Source organism: Trichoplusia ni, chromosome 17 (assembly GCF_003590095.1).
Source record: "Trichoplusia ni isolate ovarian cell line Hi5 chromosome 17, tn1, whole genome shotgun sequence".
Taxonomy (NCBI): domain Eukaryota; kingdom Metazoa; phylum Arthropoda; class Insecta; order Lepidoptera; family Noctuidae; genus Trichoplusia; species Trichoplusia ni.
In genome coordinates, this window is record NC_039494.1 from 765,637 (window position 1) to 792,690 (window position 27,054).

The 27,054-nt window shown below is 34.7% G+C and overlaps 3 protein-coding genes across 3 annotated transcripts; 2 read left to right on the forward strand and 1 right to left on the reverse strand.

Annotated features, from left to right (window-relative positions):
• The first annotated feature begins 2,604 nt into the window (after positions 1-2,604).
• LOC113502376 (sarcoplasmic reticulum histidine-rich calcium-binding protein-like) lies at positions 2,605-4,091 on the forward strand. The gene is made up of 3 exons (XM_026883923.1): positions 2,605-2,876; positions 3,020-3,192; positions 3,335-4,091. The coding sequence occupies exons 1-3, from the start codon at positions 2,673-2,675 to the stop codon at positions 3,888-3,890; spliced, it is 933 nt and encodes a 310-aa protein (XP_026739724.1). The 5' UTR covers positions 2,605-2,672; the 3' UTR covers positions 3,891-4,091.
• Positions 4,092-13,978: 9,887 nt separating this feature from the next.
• Positions 13,979-15,435, forward strand: LOC113502684 (histidine-rich glycoprotein-like). The gene is made up of 4 exons (XM_026884337.1): positions 13,979-13,990; positions 14,276-14,494; positions 14,856-15,028; positions 15,348-15,435. The coding sequence occupies exons 1-4, from the start codon at positions 13,979-13,981 to the stop codon at positions 15,433-15,435; spliced, it is 492 nt and encodes a 163-aa protein (XP_026740138.1).
• A 140-nt stretch (positions 15,436-15,575) lies between these two features.
• Positions 15,576-17,844, reverse strand: LOC113502360 (cuticle protein 19-like). Its single transcript, XM_026883906.1, has 5 exons — positions 17,453-17,844; positions 16,941-17,067; positions 16,760-16,797; positions 16,401-16,561; positions 15,576-15,868 (listed from the first exon to the last, which is right to left on the reverse strand). Exons 1-5 carry the CDS (start codon positions 17,471-17,473, stop codon positions 15,625-15,627), a joined length of 591 nt encoding a protein of 196 aa, XP_026739707.1. The 5' UTR covers positions 17,474-17,844; the 3' UTR covers positions 15,576-15,624.
• Between the last annotated feature and the right edge of the window lie 9,210 nt (positions 17,845-27,054).

The window sequence follows — 27,054 nt, forward strand, 5'->3', positions numbered from 1 at the left end:
CAACACATTTATGTTAAAAATGAGATAAATAAATAAACCACGAATATAGAAGTAGCAAGTCCAGCAATGGATTACCATAAGCTGAGTAATTTGATTGATAAGAGTAGATTTTTGATAAAACACGTTGCTCAAATTATTTACTTTTGATATGTGGTTAGACTTAGCTTAGTTCGATATTTTAAGAATGACTCCCGCTTTAAAGATTTTTTTCCTGAACACAAACATTCAAATCATTTGCAAAAAAGACAGACTCAGATAGGCACAATCGTCGAACATAACACAGGGATAGAACCCGCGAAAAGTTTCACCCAGTGGGTTCGCCATGGAGACCATTATTATAACATTCAGGTAACAGTACATTCAGCTATTCATGCAATCAATATAAAAATTATAGCAAAATTACATTCCGTAATATTGATAGCTTCCAAACATCAAGGCACTCATCCCAAATAAAGGAAAAACTAGTTTTACTTCATGACCACGGCTTGTTGCCATGTTCTGCTGAACAGGCGCTAAATTGTTTCTGATACTGAGATAATCCATTTTCGAGTTACGAAGACACATTAAATTGTTTTGCATGTAATGTGGTTTATGTAAATTATACCATAAGCATTAAATTATCAACAAGCTTTAAAAGTAAAAATATATTTAAAAAGAAACTCTACACTCTAATAACACAATTGCAACATTGTTTTGTCACATGAAATAATGAAAATGAGAAAAAGTGAGTAATAAAAGTTAAGATCCTTCGTTCAAAACCTCTTCACCGTTTAATCAATGTTTTATAGAAACAAATAGGACAAAGACTCATTTATTTCTGCAAACAAAATTAATTACAAATCCGAGTTTAACAATTAAAGCATTTTTTTATTTCATATAAACGAAGAAAAAGAAACGAACCAACCAAAAATCAAAACAAATGATTACCTTAACTGCACACCCAAAATCTGGAATCCTCTATGCAGCAAACATGCTATCTCAATTTACCAACCAATAAATCTTAGTAACGCACATTTAAAATTCACTAAACGTAAAAACACGAATAACTCAATACAATAAATTAATACAGTATGTTCTCAACAAACTCATACACCAGCAAAAAAAAATAAAAAGGAACGTTTTAGTCACGCGTACTACAATTTACACTACTCTTTGGAAAATCCAACATCCTGTGGCTAACATTGATGGGCACACGCCCATCCATAAGTCGAGAAAATCATGTGTAATTGCGATTAAGTGAATAATATTGCAGGATATTGATGTTTAAACCAAAAACGATATGTGTATAAATACTTGACGAGATCACGATCGATATCAATTCAGTGCAGGGATTCACTGAAGGTTCACGATGATTCGGAAGGTACGTACCTACTACCTATTTATATTTGAAATCAATATTTTCTTATTTCTTTTTTAAACAGTTCCATAGAAATTTATCTCAGTGTTTAATCATTTTGTAGTACCCGGTTGATAATATTTGAAACTTTAAGCGTAAAATTTCATCGATTTTTATAGTTAAGAAATGTTTTAACTTAATTAAAATTAATCTTTAAAAACCTCTTAACTAACAGCGCATCATAACTTTTATACTATTTTTGAAAAAAGAACCCCTCAAAATATGAATTAGTGACAAAAATACGAATATCTACAATGATTAAAATTGTATCTGCATTATAAATTGTAAAGGTAAAAAATAACAAATAAAAACATAATTATTTCTTAAATGGCTTGGTGCTTCACAAACATTCAATTCACATGCACAAAACCAGCCAGACCTAGGACAAGCTTGCGGAATGACACAAACGCTTGTCCTACGCGGATATTGAAGACCTGACATTCCGTGGATTTTGAGCTGGCGACCTCAACCTCTCGGCTATCCGTGCAGTACAACGTATAGGAAATAGTTCAATAAATGGGTCCCGTAGAAAACACTCTTTGGCTCATAACGTCACTATTGTATGCGCCTCAGGGAATAAAATACGTATAAAAACTGAATCGCATGCTACTCATCCATTTTCGTGGGAATACTTAACATCATCAATTACTAGATCAATTACCACCCATGTTTATTTCAGCAGCGTAGATTTTAGAAACTCTCTGCAAGGTCGAATCGTTATCTGAGTTTTCTTAATTGGCTCTTGTAATTATACTTCTACGGAATTAGAGACAATTATTTTATTACTTTGATTTAACACTTGATAGTTTCGATATAAATGCGAAATTGCAATGAAAACTAGCAGTCAATACCTAATCACTTCATTGGATATTTACTTATTTCGTGTTAAGGATGCAGACACATATGCGGTCATAAGTTTTTTTTTCGAAACTATTTCAATTTGGATTTTGAAGTATTTTTTAAATAGGCATAGTTATTGATTTTTCTACTTCCTACGAACCTTCACACAGGGAAATTCCGTTAACCTTTATCGTAAGAAAAACACTAGTTTACAGTATCATTCATGTTTCAGGATGTAACTTTTTTCGGATCCGTGTATTAATCCATTTAAGGTTAATGTATGTTACTAGTTTTTCATAATAAAAAAAATATCGTTGCACAACACTGTAACAAACATGCCTTTTAACTAGGGACAATTGCCCGATACTTTTAACGCTATTTAAAATAAAACTTAGTGACCTTCTTATCGTAATTTTGGGATAAGAGACGGAAAGGCATGACACCCTTAAAAATAATTAATTCTAAAATGCTTGATATTTCACAGACAATTATTATCCTGGGCTTTGCACTGTGTGTGTTGGGCGATGGACATCACGCGACATCTGAGCAGTACATAAAAATAAACCATAAGGAACACCATGGCCATCACGGTGAACTCTCACATATTGGCTCTCACAAGCCTGAGCATCATGACGAATACGTAAGCAAAAATCAAATTATTTTACAATCCTTTATATTTGCGTAATGCGACAGCGTGCGAGCCGTAACTGAAACTGAAACAGGTGAGATCTTGTCATATATTTTATAACTAAAATCTTTCATAACCCTTTGTTAACTTTATAGGCGTGGTCGTATCCATCATACGAGTTCTCATACAGTGTGGACGATCCCCATACGCATGACAAGAAAGGTCAGAAGGAGTCGCGGGACGGCGACGAAGTCAAGGGCGAGTACTGGCTGATCCAACCCGACGGTCGTAAGCGAACCGTCTCATACCACGTGGACAAACATAGCGGGTGAGAACATATCAACCTCTTTTGACACTCTTGTATTATTAACAAAACTGTAGTACAACTGCACCATAATTAGTATAATTAAATTGACCTAATGTTTAAAGTAATGAAACTAATTAATAACATCTTTAATTTTTTTTGTTAGATTCAATGCTATCGTCCACTACTCGGATGGTCACCACGACATATATGAACATTATGGACACGGTAAGGAAGAACACAAAGATGATGACAAAAGTGACAGTGAAGAAAAAGAAGAACACAAAGAAGAGAAAAAGAAGGAATCTAGCGAAGAATCCAGTGAGGAATCTAGCGAGGAATCCGGTGAAGAAGAGGACGGAAAAGGCGCTGCAGAGAGCCGTGGCCGACCTAACGGAGCCATCAAATGGGGCTACGGCCCGAGCTATGCTCCTAAAATCCACAGAGAATACCGCGTACATGAACATGACCACGATGACAAACACGCCAACTACGGCGGCATACACATTGTGAGGAATTTGGGGACGTACCGTCATGGTCACCGTGACAGCAGGAGACATGGTGGGGACTGGAAGAGAGACGAGAGTCATGAAGAGACTCTTCTGAGGGAGGAACGCCGCAAGTTCGATGAGCGCCGTGGATACAAAACCCACAGCACTCCCTACTACGGACATGCTTCCCGCATCAACCCACGCTTCCAGCCTCAACTCCAACGTACTTAAACTAAGTTACAATTAAAAGTGATAACCGAAGACTGAACACACGGCATGTTAAACGGTTTTCTATCGAAAAATATAAATGTGATAAGTAGATATTTACCTAATTATATAGAATCTGTTGGCAATTGCGAACCTAAATAAATTTGGTGAGCGCATACATCCGTTTTTTTTTCATTTGTTTTAAAGTTAAAATAAAAAAATAGATTTTACTTGAAATATTTCTGCTTATACTCGTAAATACCAAATAACTGTTTCCTACGAGTACGAATAAAACGACGTAGATAAAGGTAGTTACGCAATGAATTAAATAATTATAATACGTTGAAGGTATAATAAGTATATGAATTGATTAGCTAATCATTACAAGTTTAATTACAGAACAACACACTAAAAATAAATATTTGTATAACTTGTGGTTTGAAACTAACTAGCAATATGTTTCGTCCAATGATTACGTAGTTTGGACTGCTTCTCTATTCTGCTGGTCTTTTTACTCTGAAGAGTTTTTCTTGAAACATGTACAAGTTCCAGAAAACTGTGGCTAATCCATCAAAACCATACAATCATTCGATAGAAAAAATATTGAGAACGGATGTGAAACTACTCGTATATGTGAAATCCAATCTAATAATGTATACAATGTATTTTCTTAAATATAACGTTGATGGCTCTCAATCGTACGGCTCGTATTAGTTTCTTTACACAGACCCCTTTAGGCGCCTAACCAGCAACCAACAGCGCCCATAGACCCAGATTGCCCTAGATATTTTTCACAACCAGACGATTCCAGTTATCAATTTTGTACTCATTTTCCTTACAATGTTTTCTTCCCATATTAAATATTAGCTTGCATGATGCAAATGTTTCAACCTTTAACTTTGTGCACACAAAATTGATAACTACAAACATTAATACAACAAGCAACTAAATACTAAAATGTTTATTCAGACTACATCAGATTTAAATAATATAAATATTATTTGAAATAAATAACTGAAATTCCTGTAATTTCAAATATTTGGATTTCGCTTGAGCAATTGAGTAGACTCGGTCTTCAAATAGTTGAATAAAGCAGTGAAAGCCTGCGCATATGCTAACGGCACGGATCTGTTAAACTGTATCTACCATATTTGCTTAAAGTTTCCAACAGGAGAGGAATATTTTGGAATTGAAATAACAGGATAGGTGGATAGGATAGGTGTGATTTTTCAGTTGTAATTTATCTTAAAGTTATTTTGCGTTATAATTGGAGTGGTTCGTTAAAAGGCTAGTATATGAGTTTCTTACTTTAAGCAGAAATTAGGACTGTAGGATACCACTTCTAGGGTCTCTTCGTTTATCCAGAAAACATTCTATTTCAAACACTTACAAAGAGTTTAAGAGTCTGGGTGTTATCCATGTGTACTCTATACTATATACTATATTCTTATCCTATTCGGGGTTGGCGTGGTGACCTACACCAATTGGCTATCCGTGCAGTCAACTATTTATTCCTACACCATTTGTCAGTAGTTTCATTAAAAGAGGTAGAAAATAAACATAACTTTGGAAAAGTCACTTGCCAAAATCCATGTAACTGCAAGGCCACCAATGGCCACAATATGTAAACAAGTTGGAAAAAGTCTCATGTTTGTTAGTAACACTTAAATATTGTTATTTATAATTGTACAAAATAAAAGACGTTAGTCAACAGAGATTCATGTGAATTAATTAGTTTTGTTTGTATTCGGACCATTTTATATCGTACAGATAATATAACTTACGTAAAAACATAATCCATGATTTACGATTATAGAAGAAACTTTATTAATAATTATAATTCAAAAACTCTAGCATTTATTGACATTAATGTTTTATATTTCAACCAACCAGTATCGAGCACGTTAAAAATAATACACGAATATTATGCAATTTATAGGAGGATTCCAGTCAAGAGCGAACGCAAATTTTGTATTCTAATCAATGTATTATTTATTTTAAGAGTGCTTACACCCAACAAAAATTTCACCGATAAAAAATGAAAGCAAACGATACCGAGAAAAGTTACACTTAAAAATTTGGTCAACTTTGGTAAATGTATCTATTTACCCAACCAGTACCACTGAGATCGAAAGTCTTCTACCTTTAACTTTAATCTTTCCTGTTAACAGAACTAGCAGTTACCCTGAGTGCAGTTTTAGTCGCGTCATCGGACCAAACCTAGTAATTAGGCCGCCACACATGCCCGTCATTGCAACTCCTGTAAGCCAGGATCTTCACCGAAACCAAAGAAAAACCACCGAAACACTTAAGTTCGGTGTGTCCCAGGGGGAACAATTAACTGCCTGTGAACCCGCAACGAAATTAATCAGAAATAGTAAAAAGGAGGAGTAAGAAAAAATGTTCCACTTCCCTCCATAGCAAGCGGGAGACAAAGGAAGAAATAGCTAGTTGTAGCAAAGAAAAGAGATTGACAACTGAGTTAGGCTCAGTTATCAGGCACCACGGATATAAATTATAATTTAATGGGTCCTACAATTTAGGAGCTGTTATTTTCGTTCCAATAATAGGTATGGCAAAAACGTCTGAAAGCACGGAAATTTGCTCTGGTTGCAACAAGGTCCTCATAGTAAACAACACCGGATGTCGGCTGCAAACTATCTAAGATGTTACGTTCGTCCTGCCATAGACCACACTCCCACAGAATATGATGTGCAGTTTGCTCATATTCACTATTTGCTGTTGAACACTGACATAATGGTGAAACGACAAGTTTAAATGAAAATAAAAATCAAACCTAGTAAGTATATGTGTAAACTCCAGCAAAAAACAATACTGAAAGAAATCTAAAAATGTAACAGGAATAGTTAAATGACTGTGTCAATATTTAACCCTAAAATCGTTATACATTTAATAGCTTTTAAAGATTTTAATAAATCTTTTATTTAATTTAAACAATATATTTTTATGTTGCGTATCCGGTAAGTTTTGTACACAGTAAGTATAATAATATCAATCACGTATCGTCAGCAACTAGTCTTGTGGACGTCTAGCAATTGTCGCGTAGCAACATGATTCACGTGAGTTTTTTCTCTCTTTCTCCTATCATTGTAGTATTCCTGCATTTCATTATGAATTCCGTGCCCGTTTTAGGAATTTATTCATTTGTTTTCTTACATTTGAACTACCTTTAAATATTTGTTAGGCAAAATAATAGTTAAATATTAAATTAATTCGCAGTGTTCTCAAACAATTTAGTTATCAAACAATTAAAAATGTTTCAACTCAATCAAATATTATTAGTACAGAAAAGTTGAGACTGCTTAACATCTTTTGTTTTGTCTCAACAAAATATTAACGTGAAAATATTCCAATCAAGAAACTGATTATTTTTACTCTTCGTTTGTAGATCGCCACACAAGTATTTGATACCTAAATTCTTCACTTAACATTTTCAGATACTATTATTGGCTTTAGTCTCGGTAGCTTTGGCAGCCGACGCAGAGGTACACTCAGATCTTAAGCCAGCAGAATCCGCATCACCAGTCTATACGCATCACGATGGATTTGTCGATGGGTTGGAACTAATGCGACAGCGTGCCGAAGAACAACGCGGCCAATTCAAACTTTATCGTGACAGTATATTCCATGGTGTCCACAAAAGTCCAGATGTTTATCATCTTTCGGATAGCGGACCTGTCATCTTAAGGTCACCCGACCCACTGCCTAGTGACGTGAGTAAAATATAATAGTTCATTCATTCTTGCGATCGTTAAATAATGTGTCGTCTTTTAATAGGAAGGAAAATTTAAAAAAGGGTTACGTAAAGTGAAATCCATAATTTGCTACTTCCAGTGTACAAATTTTGTAAAACTCTTCGAAACTGAAAACAAAATATGTATATTTCTGAAATTCTTTTTTTCAGGGACATCCGGATATCGAACGTCAAAATGAGTACGTATCTTTCAATACATCTTAGAAAAAAACCTTATAAGCAAACTGTGTGACATTCTTACTTACTACGTATACTGTTTTCAGGATTATTTTCGACGTATTCAGGCCCGATGCCCTAATGCCAACTTGGACCGTGGACTACAGGTATCAGAAGACTGGAGGAAGGGACTACACACGCGCACCGGGTGGCCAGTACATCATTCTGCCTAAAGGAGTCCGCACCCATGAGCACAAGGACTTTCCCGACTTCGATAGTTTTCTCGATTATCTCAAAACTCAGGAACAAGGGAAGAGTGGTCACAGCTACAGATATGACCACGGTTACAGTCACGGGCACCACCACCACGGACCATGGTCCAAACCTTATCACTATTAGCTGCTGAAAATTACCCAGTGAATGTCTTAAATGACGAAAATATGTTTTTTTCTTAACAATGTCAATAAATTATTATCAATTTCTTTAATTTAATCTGTTCCTACCGAATAATTTGACTTTACAGACATCTTTCGTAAAATGAATGTGAGTACAACTTTTATAACAGCTACATTTTTACAGTAACAAGCACTAAAATGAAGAGAAATGGCAAAACGTTACGCTTAATCATGTGACTTGGACCTGTCATTGCATATTCGAGCATCTTTTATCAACGCTATAGATAGCCGAAACGAGACTTAGCTTAGGGCTCCGTTCTTCCAAATAGAGTATGTTAAAAAAACAATTGTTTATGTAATATAGTTACTCTTGAAGCTACAAAACACTATAACAACTATTCAAAATTCAAAACCTTTTTTATGGTAGACCTAAACAGACACCTAAGCAACGGTTATTTACAGATCTAATGACTCTTTTTTTGCCATGAAATAATCTCTCATTCCAATAAACTCGATGGGTAGCTAGATAGACTATTCGAGTGCTTATTTAGTTGATATGATGTGCAATCATATGTTTTTATAATTGTGTTTGTAAAAACTAACACTTGTTCTTATTAATGCATTATACTCCAACCAATCCGAACAAAGCACGTTAGTTATAATTAACAATCATTAAACAATTGGTACCAAAACGTCAGCCAAGAGCGAGTTGAACATATTATTACATAGTTTCGTACATCTATGGGTAGTTGCGAAAGAGAGACCGTAGCGCCATCTCGCTTCCAAAACTACAACAGGGCAACTATATACTGGGGCCCAACATCTTAAAGTAAAATACTTTAAAAGCCGGTGGTTCCTCATTATAAACAGATATCTGTTCTAAACATCGTGTTTAGGAAAGGAGGACGAAAGGATCCTAACAGTAATTTAAGAAAACAACAGTCCCTTTTGTCGGATCCACCGCTATTTCTTACAGTTATATTATTACAGTTGTGGAATCGTCAAAGCGTGGCAGGCACTACACGGCTAATATTTCTTTAAAAGGTGCTAAAAGGTAAAGTAATCCATACAGAATCGGTTTATCATCTTATCTCCTTTAAATCTAACCTATTATTTGTTTTAGATGGTAAAAAATACACTAAGATATAAAAGACCTAAGCAAATACATAACCCTAAAGAATAATTACAAAAACGTTTAAACTAGAAGAATTAAAAACAATCATCCGTGGATCCGGTAATTTAATTACATTTAGTACAAATATATCGGTTGTGTATCAGTATTGTTGTGCAGTTAGTTTTGTGAACATCAAGCAACTGTCTCGTTGCAACATGATTTACGTGAGTTATTCTCTCTCTTTCACTCATCGCCCTATTATCCATCACACTCCGTATTCTTCTTACTTAATCTTGTCAACAGCATTCAACATTATCTTAGAATTCATGATGTAATACTAGGAATGAAACCTTTTTTTATGATGTCTTGCTAACTTAGTACATTGAAACAGACTAAACCGAGATTGACGCGATATTAGAAACTTAGGTGTTAATACATTCTTCGCTCTATTAGGTATTTGGCATGCCGACGAAACAATTACATTGTATACTGCTGATAGACAGCTATAATTAACAACCTTTCGCGTCGGGATGATATTATACTGATAGTTACTATTAGCTGGAACGCATAAAGTATACCAAGCAAGTAAAAGAACAATAGCTGAACATCTTGCTTGAAATTTCAGATACTACTTTTAGCATCAGTCTCGGTGGCGTTAGCAGCCGACGCAGAAGTACCAGCAGAGCCTAAGCCAGCGGAATCCGCATTACCAGTCCGAGTGCATCAAGATGAAAGGCATTACAAATTCGAGGATGGGTTAGAGCTGATCAGACATCGCGGCGAAAAGTACCGCAATGACTTTAAGGAGTACCGCGACAAAATCTTCCATGACGACGACAAAGGCCATGACGGACATCATTATGATTATAAGAGCTTTGATGAACATGGTCCGGTCATCCTAAGATCACCTGACCCACTTCCTAGCCACGTGAGTCAAATGTTTTTGAATACTTGAAAGATATGAACACTGTTCCAATGATGCTCATGATGTTTTCTCTTTTCAGGGGCATCCGGATATCGAACGTCAAAATAAGTGAGTACCATCAACACTTGTATACATTAACTAATAAAAAAAAAGACTAAACAATTTTTGACATTTACTTACTTGACTTATTCTGTCTGTTTTTAGAATCATCGCTGACGTATATAGCCCCGATTACCATCAGCCAACTTGGATCCTGGACTACAGATATCAGAAGACCGGCGGCAGGGACTACACCCGTGGACCGGGAGGCCAGATCCTCATCCTGCCGAAGGGCGTCCGCGCCGACGAGCACAAAGAGTTCCCTGACTTCGACAGCTTGCTCGAGCATCTCCGCTTGAGTCGCTTATCGGAGCACGCCAGAAGCGGGAGCTACAGATATGACCACGATGCAGGTCACGGCTATCACTACAACCCACACCATCGTGGACATCAATCAAACTGGTGGAAGACGCATCACTAGTACTTGACAAAGTATTTTGAAAAGTCACCAATTCTGTGATAAAACTACAGTGGGATTGACATCCGTATTTTATGACAACAAGAAAAATAATTTCTGAACTTCTTATTCTCAAAATTAAACTTAAATAAATTGACAAAACTTTAATTACTTGTCCATGTTTTTAATCTGTTACTTTCTTCCAAAAAACTACTCAACTCTTAATAAATCGTGTCACTTACATATTTTTTATTTTTATTTTAAATAATGATTACCTCTTCTCAGAAAATTAAGCAAAGAATAAAAAACAAAAGATACATCTTCTTCTTCTAATATATAAAATTCCCGTGTCATGATGTTACTTATCGTACTCGCCCGAAACGGCTCAACCAAATTTTAACAAATTTTATATGCGTTACGTTCAGTAGGTCTGAGAATCGACTAACATCTATTTTTCATACCCCTAAGTGTCAAGGGTTGCTCACACGAAAAAAAAATATTTTATTTTTTGGCCGATTTTTTTTTATTTTTTTATAATGTGGCATTAAAAAATACATACAACTAGAAATAATTTATTAGGCAAAACAACGTTTGCTGGGTCAGCTAGTAGAAGATAAATTTATTTAGCACCTTTGCTTTTTACTAGTTAGAAGTCGTTTAGATTATCAGCAAGAGTCGTCTAATTTTTGTACCTTAGTTTTGCTTCGTCGTCTTTAAGAAATAAAACAAAATTATTTAGAGTTAAAGGAAATCTTGCTTTACCGCAATGTATTACAGAACCTGATAAAATTTTCTACAATATTTATTTTCGTTGAATCATTCATGTTTAGACTTAGATCTTAGATACTTAACAAACTTAAGTATGCTGTTTTCATCATTTTGCCAAGCTGTAGTGAAATAAAAAAAACTACTTTACACGGCCTCTTATCTCGAAAGCTCTTCTCCAAAATTTGGTTCTGAATGTCTTTATTTTTCGAATTTTATGCGATTTTATTTTAGCCTTATCTTCGCAACCCAGACGCAACTTTGAAGATGGTGGTCTTTCAGTCTTCTGACATCCTGTAACTTATCTTAGGTTTTATCAAGAAAACTGAAATCGACACAAATGCTGCACATCTCAGTATTTTGATACTGCTTTGATTAAGTTTAATCTCTCTTCTACTTTTCGGATGCCGATACGGTCAACAATAATTATGTCCATATTACAACAATGTGAAAAATGAATAAAATAATGAAAAACAGTTTATATTTAACACACTCTTTTATAAATTTGCATATGATTTTAGCGTTAAAAATTTAATCCTTGTTTCGACGGAGTTTAGAAACATTCCAATCACATACGCAACGAAATCCCAGACATAGAACAATTATTTTATGGACCACATGAATAGGTAGCACCTGCTCTGATCTAAAGTAGTAAAATAAAGTTCAATACGAAGCTTCCTAATTCTAAAAAAAACATAGTCATAAAAATAGTCAAAAACAGTCATGATCTAAATAGTAAAATATATCACATATAATGTGTTACTATTGCCACTAAGACAAAAAATAATAAAAACAGAGGTAAAACAATGGTTCGAATGGGCATAAATGAGTTAAACGATAACTTTTTTAACTTGAATAAAAAACGATTTGTTCTGTACCTTTGTAGTTTTTTACTTTCTGCCTGATTATATTATAACCAAATTTAATAAATGTATTTTTATAACATTAAATCACCAGAAAAAAAGGGCTTGTCTAACTTGATAATATTATATCCCCTTGTATTTCTTTTCCTAAAGTCAGTAAATCATAAGCTAATGTGTAAAAATGTATGTGCTCCTTGCCTAGTGTATAAAAATGAGAATTTCGAGTTTAGACCCTCGTTCCCCAAACAAATTATAATAAATAAAATTTTGTACATTATGATAATGTTCTTGCAATTAGGATGCATTACATACGGTAATGAATTATCCAATTATCAGAAATTCCGATAAATACAGTTGCATCTTTTAAGTATGCAAATAAGTGTTTAACAAAACGCTTAAATCCTTTTTGCTTCATGCTAGCTTGAATATCCATATCTAAGAATCAAATATTGTTTGTTTTATTTATTGTTATTTATTCAAACCAATTGAAAACTATTTTATACAACTCAAAAAATCGCCAAACTGTGTGATGTGATTTTGTTACCAACTAGACGCTTTCCTAGATATATTACAGCGAAGTACTTATGAAACTGTTACAGCGTTACGTACGGAACAGCATTGCAGATGAATCAACGCTGTGATTTCACTGCCTAAAGAAACCATTCTTTACGGGGTTCGATCAGCCCTCGAGACCCAGTGGCACATCCTAAATGATTATTATTGTAGATATGAAAAAAAACAAGGCACTGCTCCGCGGGTCCCCTTATACAGCCGAGCTGAAATTAGGCTGATCTGCAAAAAAGACATTACAGTACTAAACATTTTATGTTAAGCAGACCCCTTTATATTTAAAAATCAAAACTATGCTGGAGATCAACACCTGACTAATATAGCACCAGATTTAGAAAAAAAAATACATCTCTCCCGATCTATAGCTTTCTCAGTGAACTGTGATCACTTTAAGCACAGGACCAATTATTAAAATATGGCTGCCATGATCGGGTTCTTTTTAAACACGATTTATAAAATAAACAATAGGTTTAAATTTGTTATCATATGTCAAGCAAAATCGGATAATCCCGCTTGAAATATGTCGCTACACTGTGTCCTTACGACATCAATGTTGCTGAAGTCACGTTACATTATTGGCAACTCAAGTTTCAGAACATTTGTCACCTAGTGTATCCCTGACTTAAGACTAACGATTCTTTTTCAGCGTTAATGTAGTTATCGACGTGTTTACTTAACGCGGTCAGTATAGTTAAAGGGACGATTTGTCAGCACATGTATCTTTATAAGCCGTGATTAGTGATAGTCCTTCCTTAATAGGCGTGTGTGATCGCGTGTTAATTACCGCTATGCAGCATAATTACTTGCATGAGCGGTATTGACGGATTTACAATTAATCTGTGTAATGGATCGTGAAGCCCTTGAAACGGCAAAAGAAACTTAGGTTTCACGTATTATACACTATTATTTTTCTACTAATTGGCAAGGATTCAACCTAATGTCGTTAAAATTGTCTAACACCCCCAAATCGACACACGAATTGGAATATAAGCAGAACGATTCGCGATTTTATTATAGTTGAAGTCCAGCTAACAAACAAATATTGTCTCAAAGATGTTTTTGCAAGTAAGTTCTAATATTTTTGTTTAGTTAAAAATTGTTAATATAAACAGTGCAAAAAATAAAATATAAAATTGTGTCAGTGTCTTAATTAAATATTATAAATAAAATAATTACAGATTGATTGACTTATTATACTATTGATTGATATCACTGTTAATTGGTGTTGAAATAATAACAATTGTTTTCCTATATCGGTTTCCATCAAATAGTCGCGGAAACATCGCTTTACATACCCGACTGCATTAACATGTATGAATATTCGTAGTAAGTGAACATGTGTGGTTCCAGGTAGCCGCTTTATGTCTGCTGGCAGTGAGTGCGCACGCGCACGTGGCCGTGTCGCACCATTCCCGGGTCGACCACTACAAGCACGGCCACGACCACTTCGACCACAAGGTCCACCATCCGATTCACCATGACCACCACCATGACCACCATGAAGTGCACCATGGACATGACGATGGTCACCACGGACACCACATTGAGCATCACGATGAACACCACTACGTAAGTATCGATACTCTTACTTTTAATGGTTCAGTAGTTCTATATGCAAAGGATATAAAACCAGCTTCACTGATTATACGTTTGTCTGTTACCAGTATGTATCTTATGAGGCGTGATAGCTATTTTCACTAAAGGTGTATTATTATTACCACCATAATAAACAAATAAAAATCCTTTGAAAGCAATGGTGGGACATAAATAATGATTGGTGACCAAAATTCCATCAGTGCCTATACTATGCTCCTAAAGTGGAATTACCGTTTACGTACTCACGACCTTAAGGGGAAATTCAACATTACTCCCGAGCACAAGCACACTGTATTCCCACAAACGTCATATTACCAAATGCCGTATGTTTCAGGACTCGCACCACCCGTCCTACAAGTTCGAGTACTCCGTGAAGGACGAGCACACCGGCGACCACAAGGCTCAGGAGGAGCACCGCGACGGCGACGTCGTCAAGGGACACTACTTCCTCGTGGAGCCCGATGGCAATGAGCGTACTGTTCATTACTCCGCTGATGACCACCACGGGTATGTAACCTCTTTAAATAAACCAGATGCTCTAGGGCATCTGGTTTATTAAGAGTTCTAGATGCCCTAGACTATGCTAAATTGCATTAGAAAATTTCAAACGAGTGAAAATATTTTTACAGTTTGACACGTCAAGACAAGTGACTGCGGTCCGTCGACTCAATACATTTGAGTCGTTTAATCAAAGTTAACCCTTGCAGTCATGTAACATACATATATCTACAAATGTAGAAATGAGATCGCCAATTGCTCTAAATTGCCCCATCTCGCATCACTTTATTATATACTAAGATTAACAAATCTTTTTCTGTTGTTACAGTTTCAGAGCTGATGTTCACCACAAGACGGCTCACCACCACATCATCCCCCACCATCATCATCATCATCATGATCATGGTCACCATTAATCTGGACTGTTTATCAACTCCGAACTCTTCGATCTCGACTAAATTATGTAATCATCATATACCATTAACTTCGCAAAGTAAGTCAGCGCTGACAAATAAAACTTATACAAAAAATTGAAGTCTTTAATTTATTCCTGAATTTATACATTTAACGCTTTTATTTATACATTTTTCTGATAATTTATACAATTAATATGCTTTATCTGGATTACGTCCATGGTCGACACTATATTCTACTCCTTGGTTGTATTGATTGGGTTTTCCCTGTCGTCTGGTCACCGTATTTTGGACGGGGTAAGTCCCTCTCTCGGCAGCATACCCTGGTCCTGTTTCATCATAACTATGCACAGTGTTGACAGGAACATCGGGTTTATATCCCGCACCCAAATGAGAGTGCTTATTTGGCTCATTTCTTCTCACTACTGCGTTAAATCTGTGACAAGGAATTAAATAAATGTCAGTTTTAAAATTAGAAGCATGGTCTAAAATACTTTTCATATTAAACAATGTACAACTATAAAATTTCAACGGAATTCGTAATTTGAGTACAAGTCTGCGGATTTAAAATCGAAAACAAATTAAATCTTTATTCTAAAATCATGTAGGTTGTAGGTAATATTTATTACTTGACGGTATAAATATTTGAAATAAAAAAAATATCGGGTTAGAAACTCAACTTTCAAAACAGCTCATATTACAAATTGCTTTCATTCAGATTTATATAATTCAGTAATCATCTTAATAGAAACGAAAAAAAAAGCAAGAAAATTATTTTTAAACGCTACATACAACTTTTAGTCTATAATTAACCAAATCCGTATTACAAAACAATTAATCATCGATAGACTAAAATAATAAAAGTGGTCAAGTAAAATTTAGCTAGCTTAGTAGCAGGCAGTATCGGTCACCGGTGAGCTACCGTTTCAGATCACATCGGTCACCGGTGGCCGACGTCATACACTAACCCGTGTAATGCGTCAGCTGTGTACTCGACAGTACGCAGTGCACCGTCGGGCTCATACAGGGTGTACACTCCTCGAACCTTGTCTCCGTCGCGGCTCTCCCAGTGACTCTTACGGTCACCTGTTTGATGGTCAGACACCTCGTATTTGTATTCATATTTAGCCTGAGAAGGAAAATTGAAATATAGTTAAACTGTTATTTTCTGTAATGATATAAAAGTGACAAATATAGTAAATGTTCCTTATGTATATTTAACACCAGCACTTAATGTACCTATATTTAACAAATAAATATTCTTGATTTTTGACAAAGACAGAGGAACACCTTACAAGGGAAAGAAATTACATAATCTTCAACTTACGTGACTTCCACTACTACTAGGGCCCACGGGCGTTGGCGCTAAAAAAGAAACACTTATACAACAACTAAAAAACAGAACACTATCGTTTCTTATATTCACAATCAGCAAATTATACGATTATTTTATTGAGTAAAAGACAGTTGTCACTTATACGCTCAATAATGAAAAATGTGTGTATTACTAGTAACTGGAGCAGCTGGTGCTGCCGGGAGCTGGTGGAACACAATGCTTTGGGAAGAAGTTGCGTGCTGCAGCATGGCTACAGGCGCCCCGCTCGCAAACAACCAACTGTTCAACAACCACACCATCTGAAACAACAGCCAACAAAAGTATTCGCTTAGATCTCTATTGTATTAAAAACTTCTTGCGTACAACTATACATTATTGGCTGTACATTTCGGAATCATGACAAGGTGCTGCGCCATTGCACATTTAGCTCTGTAGAATTATTTAGTACAATTTGAAATTGTTTATCTTTATAATAGAACTACAGTTAATATATCAAATCACACCACGAAGTTAAGTTTAAAGCTACTAAACAAGTGTCACAACAATACTTTATTGGTTACACTGCGTCTTTATCACACAACGCTTTGCTCGAGATTAACTATATCGCATTACAAAATTGATCAACTTAATTTTTAAATTAATCCAATTAATATTTCTTTATCCCATAAAACATTTTTCACATGCCTTTAAATACACGAAATCCATGATAGAGCCGAGACTCCGAGCGCAATGAAGACGTAAATAAGGTAAGCCAGTGGATTGAAGGGACTCGTCTCGTCAAACTGCATTTTATAGGGTCATCTCATCTGATAAGGGGAACAATGTGGTTGTCGGCGGATGTATGCCTCGGCAAAGGTCCTTGTCAATTAAAATAGTTGATAGTACTGTATGCAAACGTAAATGAGATATGTAGTAAAACATTAGTATTTGTGTCTGATTGTAATTTGATATTCTTGCCGACGTTGTTGGTCTGCTTTTTGTCTATTGTTTTGTTATTTGCTGTTACAAGTAGGTTCTTAGCTCGAGATCTTAGTACGGCACGACTGACACACATACGGTTATTCTCAGTTTTTGTGTTTTACAGGAACGTAATCTAATTTCCTACAGATTTTATTATGTGGGGACCTAATTGTCTTTTTTAATACAATAACTGATAAATAATTCACTTTTTTAATATCATACATGGATAAAAAGCTAATGGATACTAACCTTCAATAATTTCACAAAGCAAAATGTTTTCTCAAAATACAAGAATGTACAACAAAAATAGTACAACGTTGTAGATTGAAATAAGCCTTTATGCCTGTTATTACATAATAATAAAATGTACAGCCCTCTATGTATTTATTATTGAAACTGTAGAGCAAGCATGATTCGAGTTTGGCTTGACTTTGAACAATCTAGATCATGTCCGTGCCCAATACTTTCAAATTTGTGTTTCATATTTTCGCTAGAGGGCGCCATGCTAACATATTATATCTACTTCCATCTACTAGCGTTGGGTATCAGAGTACATTATCACTATCTGAGTCAGCGTGTTCAGTTTACAAACTAGTAGGTTAGGTATATCTAACTCTGTGTCACAAAGAGATTATGTTTTGACTAATGATGGCTCTCGTAAAAGCCAAGATGAAATTTCTTTTAAAAAAGTATAACTCCAAAATGACAATTGCATATTGAAATCTACCCAGGCATAATAAAAACTACTTCATTTCAATTAGTAGGTTTATAAATTCTAAAGTATTTCAAAATTAAAACGTTGAGTAACATCACTTTTCGCCCCGGGTAACATTCAACTCTTGAATGGAGTTTTACATGACTCTAATTGGTGACTGTTATAAATCTCAAATTTCAAGTCCCAATTAGAAATGTGGATAACTAACCTTGCGAAAAAATATTGCAACTTGAAATGAAACTATTATTTTTTTGCAAATTATTCATTTCGAATTGATACATCGTCATAGAATTATCATGACGAAATAAGTAGTAAAATGATTTCATTAAGCATAATGAAAGCTTTAAAGTAAACGATTAAATTTATATTTCAATACCTCCTAATTCGTACCGATCATAATTCAAGTATATTGAATTATAGAACATATGATTGATTGAATAGAAACACACTTACACAATTCAAAACAAAAGATTAGTCATGTCGCCTAAAGTCAAAAGGATTACGACACAGCACCAAATCTTGAATCCCTAAAGGAACTTACATTGTAGATACCTTTACCTAAGTACGGGCAACGCTAGATAACATTATGACACAAGTTTATGCATTATGGTGAACTCGTAAAAGCTGTCCACATATCTCAAAAACTAATCTATGCAACAAACTTGTAAATTCTCATACGCACTAGTATTTTGCGAAACTTATTTCGTAAGTACCTGAAATCCAATCTATTGAATTTGGACGACTAAATATCAGGTAATTAAAACAATCTGAGATATAAAAGCAATTAAGAATGCCTCTAACGTATAATTGTGGGTGTTAATTGTAGCACTTATTATTAGTAACAGATTGCTCTAAATACTCAAAAATGAACTGAACGTCATTGTACAATCTCGTGTTGCCACAGACAGTGTGAAAGAAGGTGAATCAAATTACGATTTGCAAAAATTGGTACGATTTCAATTCAGAATGTCCGCACCTCGTTCCAAACGCATTATAATTTACCAAACGACGTGCACTTATTAGACTCTAAGTAGATAATACGAAGAATAAGAAGCAAATAACAATTGAAAGTCTACAGTTTTTTGCACTTTTAAGTCATTGTATGACCCTCCTCTTGTACGGCATAACAATAAAACCACTCCCAAGAAATGCATTAAAATCGAATGTTGTGAATGTTGCAAAAGCCAATGACCTTTTTGACCTTTATTGTTTTATTTTCTCGAAGTTATTACATAACATGTAAAATAATTAAATTTACTGTAACTGCCACATTCCTTCGATACAATTACTACCGGGTCACTTGATTACAAAAATATTACAAGAGCATACTTAGTACATTAAAATAATCAAAAACTTGTAAATATGTTCCAAGACCTACATTAATGACTATTTAAAATCGAACCAGTTTCTGAAATGAAATTGCATAAAGAATAATCAAAGAATGTCATCCAATAAATTCATACATCAATTAAAGCGATCATAAAATTAGGAAACGTATGCTTACTCTCAACCGGTTTCTGTTTTACGATTCAATCAAGACCAATCTTAATAATAATTTAAGCAGATTATTGTCTAATAATCGCGTACTTTGTTGGCATGATGCAACGAGAGTCGACCAATTAAATCTAGATCGGTCTAGACAGCCTAGTGGCGCCCCTACACACATGCTGGTCCTTTTCCGACAGTGCATTAATTTCTCTGACACTGATATCTCGGTGTCATTATGTAACATCAGATATGGTTACTTAAGGACGCAATTGTATTAAGTCTTTGTGTTTGTGTGATGCATTGCTGGGCACTTACTACGGTACAAACAAAGTATTGAATATTTGTATTGGCTGTGAGCATTTACTAATATAAATAATGTGATACCAAATCAATTACTCATTGATGGAAATGAAGCATGTCGCAACATCGGCTCAAAATTGTAGTTATTGCAACCTACCTCATCACTTACGTGTCAATGTATCTATACTGAATTCAGTATCAAACATACACCAGTACCAATAATAATCAGAAAACAAATGAGTAATTCGAAGTTTTTAGCTCTCGACAAGAATTCACAAACTGGCAAGTGAGTTAGGCACCCTTAGTTAGACACGGAATATGGTCAGCGCCTTTAATATTCCACTAGGACATTATAATAGTACCTACATGTATGCAGATACATGTTTCATGTGGGACCGGCCACCTGTAACGGACTGCCTTCGCAATACATCGACTGCTAAACTTTCACCACTGTCACTTAAACTAAATCTAGCTTATCCCATATGAGCTTATACGACACATGAGTTACATGTTAGAATTTATGTGGTCATGTAACAAAGGTATATCATAATAGTATCATGACACGATTAAAGAAACTGTAATCCAATAAATATTAGACCTTGTCAAGTCGTACCGGATAAGCTATTACACAATGGTAATGATTTCTTTAATCCTGTATCTCATTGTCAACAGTACCAACCTACCAGTCGTTGAATGGTTCGTGCACAAAGCATAATGTTTATTATCGGCTGTATTAATCGGAGGCTGAACACTAGAATTGTTATTGACGAAAGTTTCTGTGACCAAAGTATTACAAATACGCAGTCTGCATTCTTTTCTGGCAATAAAACAAAACAATTGAAGACAGTTTTTATTTATTTATTTGCAATGCATTAGTTACAGCAAGAACGTTGCTTATGAAAGATGTCATTTCAGGAGTATTTGTTATGACCGCCTAATGTAAATATCAATAGAAACGACGGTGGTCCAGCAGCAAAATGGGTCGACGATATCGTTAAGGTCTCGGGTCTATTCTGGATGAGGCTAGCACATAACCGTAGAAATGATCACGAAAAGCTGAGGCCAACAGTTGGAAGACAAAGGCTAAATGATGATGATGAATGTCCAGAGATATTTTTGAAAAAACTTTTTTGTAATCCTCTGAACTTTGTTATTATAAAATAAAACGTGACATAAACTTCTAACACTTGCATATTCTCTAATTAAAACGCAGTGGCTTATGCGAGCTAGTTAATGTAATTTATTAAGGCCTGTCATAATTATATAAGAGTTATAATCGGAACTGAATTAATTAGTGACAATCGCTAAACAGTTATGTAATCAAATATTCAAATCGATAAGTATTACAATATTAATGTGTGACGCGTGTCATTTGGAAGTTTTGTAATTTAGTTTTTAATGATTAATTGTTAGATATTAGTTTTTGATCTATTGACGATACACAGATATAAGCTTAAGTTAAGTTTAGACTAATCTTGTAAAAATACCAATAAATAATCAGTTTTCGAATTATCTTAGAAAATATGTATTTTTTTAAATTAAATCCAACCACATGACGCATAATAATAACAAAACAGTTGAAGAAAAAATTGACAAATATGTATGTTGATTGGTTGGTGCATTACCGTAACTTAATACCTTGACTTACAATCTAGATATATTCCGAAACAAAAATAAATATGACTAATTACTACCCGGACTAATATCAACAAAGGACTTAATATTAACTTCATAAAGCTACAACACCAGAGGGCCTCCACCGTCGCTTAAATTATTATTAAGCAATTGTGGAAAAGAGATAGAGCGCTACACGGCGTAAAGCAGCATCTCTTTTCAACACCCGGCAAAATAAAATACATTTTAGTGTGATAGTAAGCTCTCAGGGTAATGACTAAACTTGAGCAAGAGCCATGGCTTGTCATGATGACAAATATGCATGAATGAGTCAACAGAGGCATGGACTGACACTCAATTAAGAAGCTTTGTGAACACGTAATGAATAAGCATGATATTATTAAAGATATCTTTGAAGGAAATAATTATATTTATTGTTAGTCTCTTCCACGATCAGTGGGAATGGAGCCCTTGTTGTAAATTATTTCCATTGCATAATTAAATTATTCCAATAAGAATTATATAGAAATAAGCTTCTTTTTCAAAGACCTATTTTTTGGCTGATACTACGATACAAATAAAAAGGATGTGTTGCAACGTGCGACGTGGCACGGGCTCGATCCAAGCGTTGGACAAATATTTATGCGAAACACGAATTTGGATAAAAAGTGTTTTTTTATAAATAAATAAACTTAATCAACTCTGTGTACCTACCTTAAATAGTAAGTACACAAAGTGTTTCTTAAGCAGTAGCATTGATTAAGCTTGGTCTATTCCAACCAGTTGAGACCAACTTATTATATTCTTATCAAATGATCAAGTCTTAAAAACCGTTTACATAATTACATACAATGGGCTCTAAACAAATTATCGATCTCAGATAATTTCAGATACACTGACAAATAAGAGAATAGGTTTGTTACATAAAAACATTACCACAAATAAATATTGTAACAGTTTTAAGCTACTGGTTAACACGTACGGTGTAACATGACATTGGTAACTATGATTTACGAAATTGGACTCTACTGCTTATAGATAAGGTTGTTGTTGAGCTTAGCTACTGTTTCTAATCTATTGTCGACATATGTGTGTTACTAGTGTATCTAAGTAGCGCGAGTCGTGGATTAAATAATCGATCATAATCCGACTCGAGTTATTCGCGTTTTTACACAACCTCCTTGCCTACAAATACTTTTTTAGTTTGTAGTCCAATGCCAACAAGTTCAATAGAAAATCTTTGGAAAAGTAGTGTTCAATATTATACCCAGTTATATGAAATCTACAAGTAAAACCTCTTTGCTATTACTGTAAATTCTTAAAAAACTTAAGCCATAGTGGAAGGGAGACGACGCTCTACAATGCATAAACTGTCTCTTTTGTACCTGAGCAATTTGCGCTTACCATAACTTATTAAAATATCTATAGTCTGTATGCATAAGTAGAAACCCCTTGGAAACATCAATCCAAAGATCTAAAAGATAACAAAATGAATGTAATTAGATGTCAGAGCAAGTAAGCGAGAACTATTTCCTAATGTAACTTAATGTTTTATCGTCGGTGTAATGACATTATCAATTCGCTACAGACTACCTGAGGATATAATTTAATGTTATTAATTAAGCAATTCCGTGGTGTAACAAAATATACCGCTACATAAATAAATATTACAACATTCCAATTCCAATTTATTCGATCATGTGTGTGTTGGCATTTATTGATATATGGTATATATTTTTCTTAGATCGTTTGAAATGATTGTCGCGTGCTAACATGAATTTTAAGGAGCAAAACCAGGTGTAGAATATTAGTCTCAAGGCGTGAACTAAACATGTAGAATTTTAAACTCATTACCTCAGAACTTCGTGCTCAATATTATAGGTTTGAATGAATGTTCTATGATATATTGGTTTATTAAAACCGTACTAATGACTGTAAATTGAACATATCAGAAATCGGTAATAATGCTTAAAGCTGTAAACAACCAGAGGTCGTTAACAACCTACATGTAACCATTGTGTAATGATTATCTTGTTAAACGAACTTTACACGATTGTATGGAATTGAAGTAAATGTTCTTTGTGTATTAATGGAATCTGAACTTTAACGTTTTACTTTAAGTTACCCTAAAAATACAACTCGAAATCGACAAAAAATACCCCTTTATTTTTGGTCAGACACTAGTGATGCTTTAACCCCAAAACTTGCTGAAAATACGAGACTAATTAACCATTATAAATATACAAAGAATTGTAGAACCTTACATTAAACCTAAGTCTTCAGCATAAAAGAAAAAAAAACACGATCTCTGCGCTTTTTTCACATATAATGTGATATGTATATATTCATATATCCACGTAGGTTCAAACATACTTAAACAATGAGCCTGCACCAATCACTCCATCAAAGATCACATACCACGTGCACATTGAACCTTTGATACCGATCGAGCTCATATAGGCCAGCAGATCTTAAAGATACAGTTACTCAACTGTCAGGTAGAGGCACGCCCGATCTGACGCCAGATTACAGATCCTTGCTATCGCCGATCAAGCTTACATAACGATATACTTTGGACACATCATACGCCTACAGTGACTAATCGTCGGTAATTTGTAATGAGATTTTTTAAATCAACCCCCCCCCCCCCCCCCCGGTTCGCGAAAGTCTGATTTATTTCTAGTCTATCGATTGATATAAGATTGATTATATATGAAATTGCGTGTATCCCAATTTTATAGGCACTCAAAAATTGTGTGTGTAAAATAGGTTAACTAAATAGGTAAATTTGCATTCACGTTTGTTCCTCAATGTCATGTTTTTTTTTAGTCTAAAGTTTGAGGTGGTAACCTAGAATTAAGCAAAAATCAACCAAATGAAAGAAAATCTAACCAGTCTTATCCAAAGAAGCCTGCCTTACAAGGTACATTTTGCACAGCTATAGGTAAAAAGTATATTACTCTAAATTCTGATCAATGTGTGAATTCGCCTTGCCCACATACATATAATAAAGAATCCAAGTACGAGTACACGCCAGTACCAACTTATTTTTTAACACAAATCCGAGAGCTTTCACAGTTGATCAGCACACGCAATGAACTCAGTTTTATCGATAAAGGATATGTAATTCAAGTGTTATGGGTGTTTAAATGAGATACTAAAATATTCAGGCAGTTACATTGAGGTCTAGGTTAATAAGTAAATATTGACGGGAACATATTTTTTTAAAGTAGAATGACATCGAATTGGCGCCAGTGTTCTTGTGGACATTGTATCACATTCCCTTGTCACCCTGACAATACAATCTCTGCTGGTCTCCTACAAGATTAATGAGAATATAATAATCGACATCATGTTTTTTTAAGAAAATGTATTTAGGGAAGTTCAACAAATATTCTAGTCTGATACAGAAAGACATCTAGAGTCAGAATAAGCATTCGTGGATCACGGTGGTTGTCCTACGCAAAGATCAAATCCGACACACACTTAGCGCGCAATGGATTTGATATTAATTGCCACTAATTTTAAAACGAAGATAGAGATTCATAGAATAATACACTTTAATGCCTCATTCATAAAAAAATGTACTGCAAATGAGTAATAAATTAGGTCTTAGAAGTAAGTTGGTAATAGAAATCATATATCGAATAATAGTTTGACAATACCTCCACAACTGCTCGCGAGTGTACGCTACTTACTCTTTCGTAAGACCTCACTCCCTCAGCAGGCTCAGAGCATTTAAGCATAAATTAGGTTGATGTTATTACCCGCAGCATATTACTTATACCACTTTTGGTATGCAGATTACTCTGCAAGCATACGTGATTAAACAGCCTCATTATCTATGCTTGAAAGTGAAAATCTTCAATACAGAAAAAGATAATATTTACCTACACTAAACATATTATTGATATCTACGAGTATATCTATCGTACAAATGTTTTCGGATCTAAACTATAATAACGCCATATTCTTTTATGTAAGACATTTTAAGATTAAGGTATTTTTGATGATGCCATAAGGTATAAACAGATTCTAATAAAAATCACCTCTCTAAATATCACCTACTAATATTACAATAAGTTTTATATTCTCACGCTAATAGCCATGAGAGTCATGTAATCTTGGACAAGCCCAATGCTCTTTATCGTCACATTTACCCTTCACTATAGATAATATCACAAAGGCCAATAACTATATCCGACATGAAAATCAAACACTAATTAATTTTGTATAAACCTCCGGTCGCAAGAGGCTATTGATAAACCTTATCAATGTTCAGTTGTTCTATTTCAACCGTACCAAGCCAAATGATAATAGCCCTCCCAGTTTCCATGTTCCTTTTATCTGAAAAGCTGACACTTGTCCAATTTGTTACTAGGGAACAGTGGCGTGCAGTCCATAGAGACAAAAAGACACTGCCTACCCTGAGAAATTCAGATATTATAGGTACATAATTACTATTCATAAAATAAACAATATTCGTAGAACACGTATCAGCGCCATCTATCTATTACACGTTGTAACATATTCTATCAAGGGAGGATTATCAATATTTCAAAATTAGTACACTTTTTTGCCGAAGTGCGCCACGGAAAGACACTTCAACTCGATGTCTCAGTGACGTAGGTACTTTAAGCATGTGTGCGTGTGACAGACTCGTAGTCATGACAATGTGTCTATGTCTGTTTTCCTATACATATTTGTCACACAATGTCAAAATAGTCGGCGTTTCGTAAGTGTGTGTGATAAAATAGACACTGCCTTTGCACGACAAAGACAGCGGATGACATGAGCGGTTATCTGTGGTTATGTTTTGACAGTGATTATCGTAAAGTGAGCCGCAATATTTTTCGATGCATTTTTGTTTTCATTTGTCATAATTCGTTTTCTGGGTCGTTGGTTTTTAAGTTATTTGATATAAGTCGATAATAGAGTGAAAAATTGATTACTAATTGTGAACCTTCAAGCGGCGTGTGCTCATAACACAAAAAGTGCGATTTTAAAACTATTTTTCTGTGATAAAAACAAGTGTTTGAAATAGATAAAACTACGCAAGACATCTAATAAATTAAGAAAGGTGAGTCAATCGTTCAAAACAATACGTAGAAAACATAATGATTTTAATCTAACGAGTTGCTCGTAGATACAGAGAAATCGCTTGTTCTGTTTCCCTATCCATTTATTTTAAACTATACTTAGATTTACT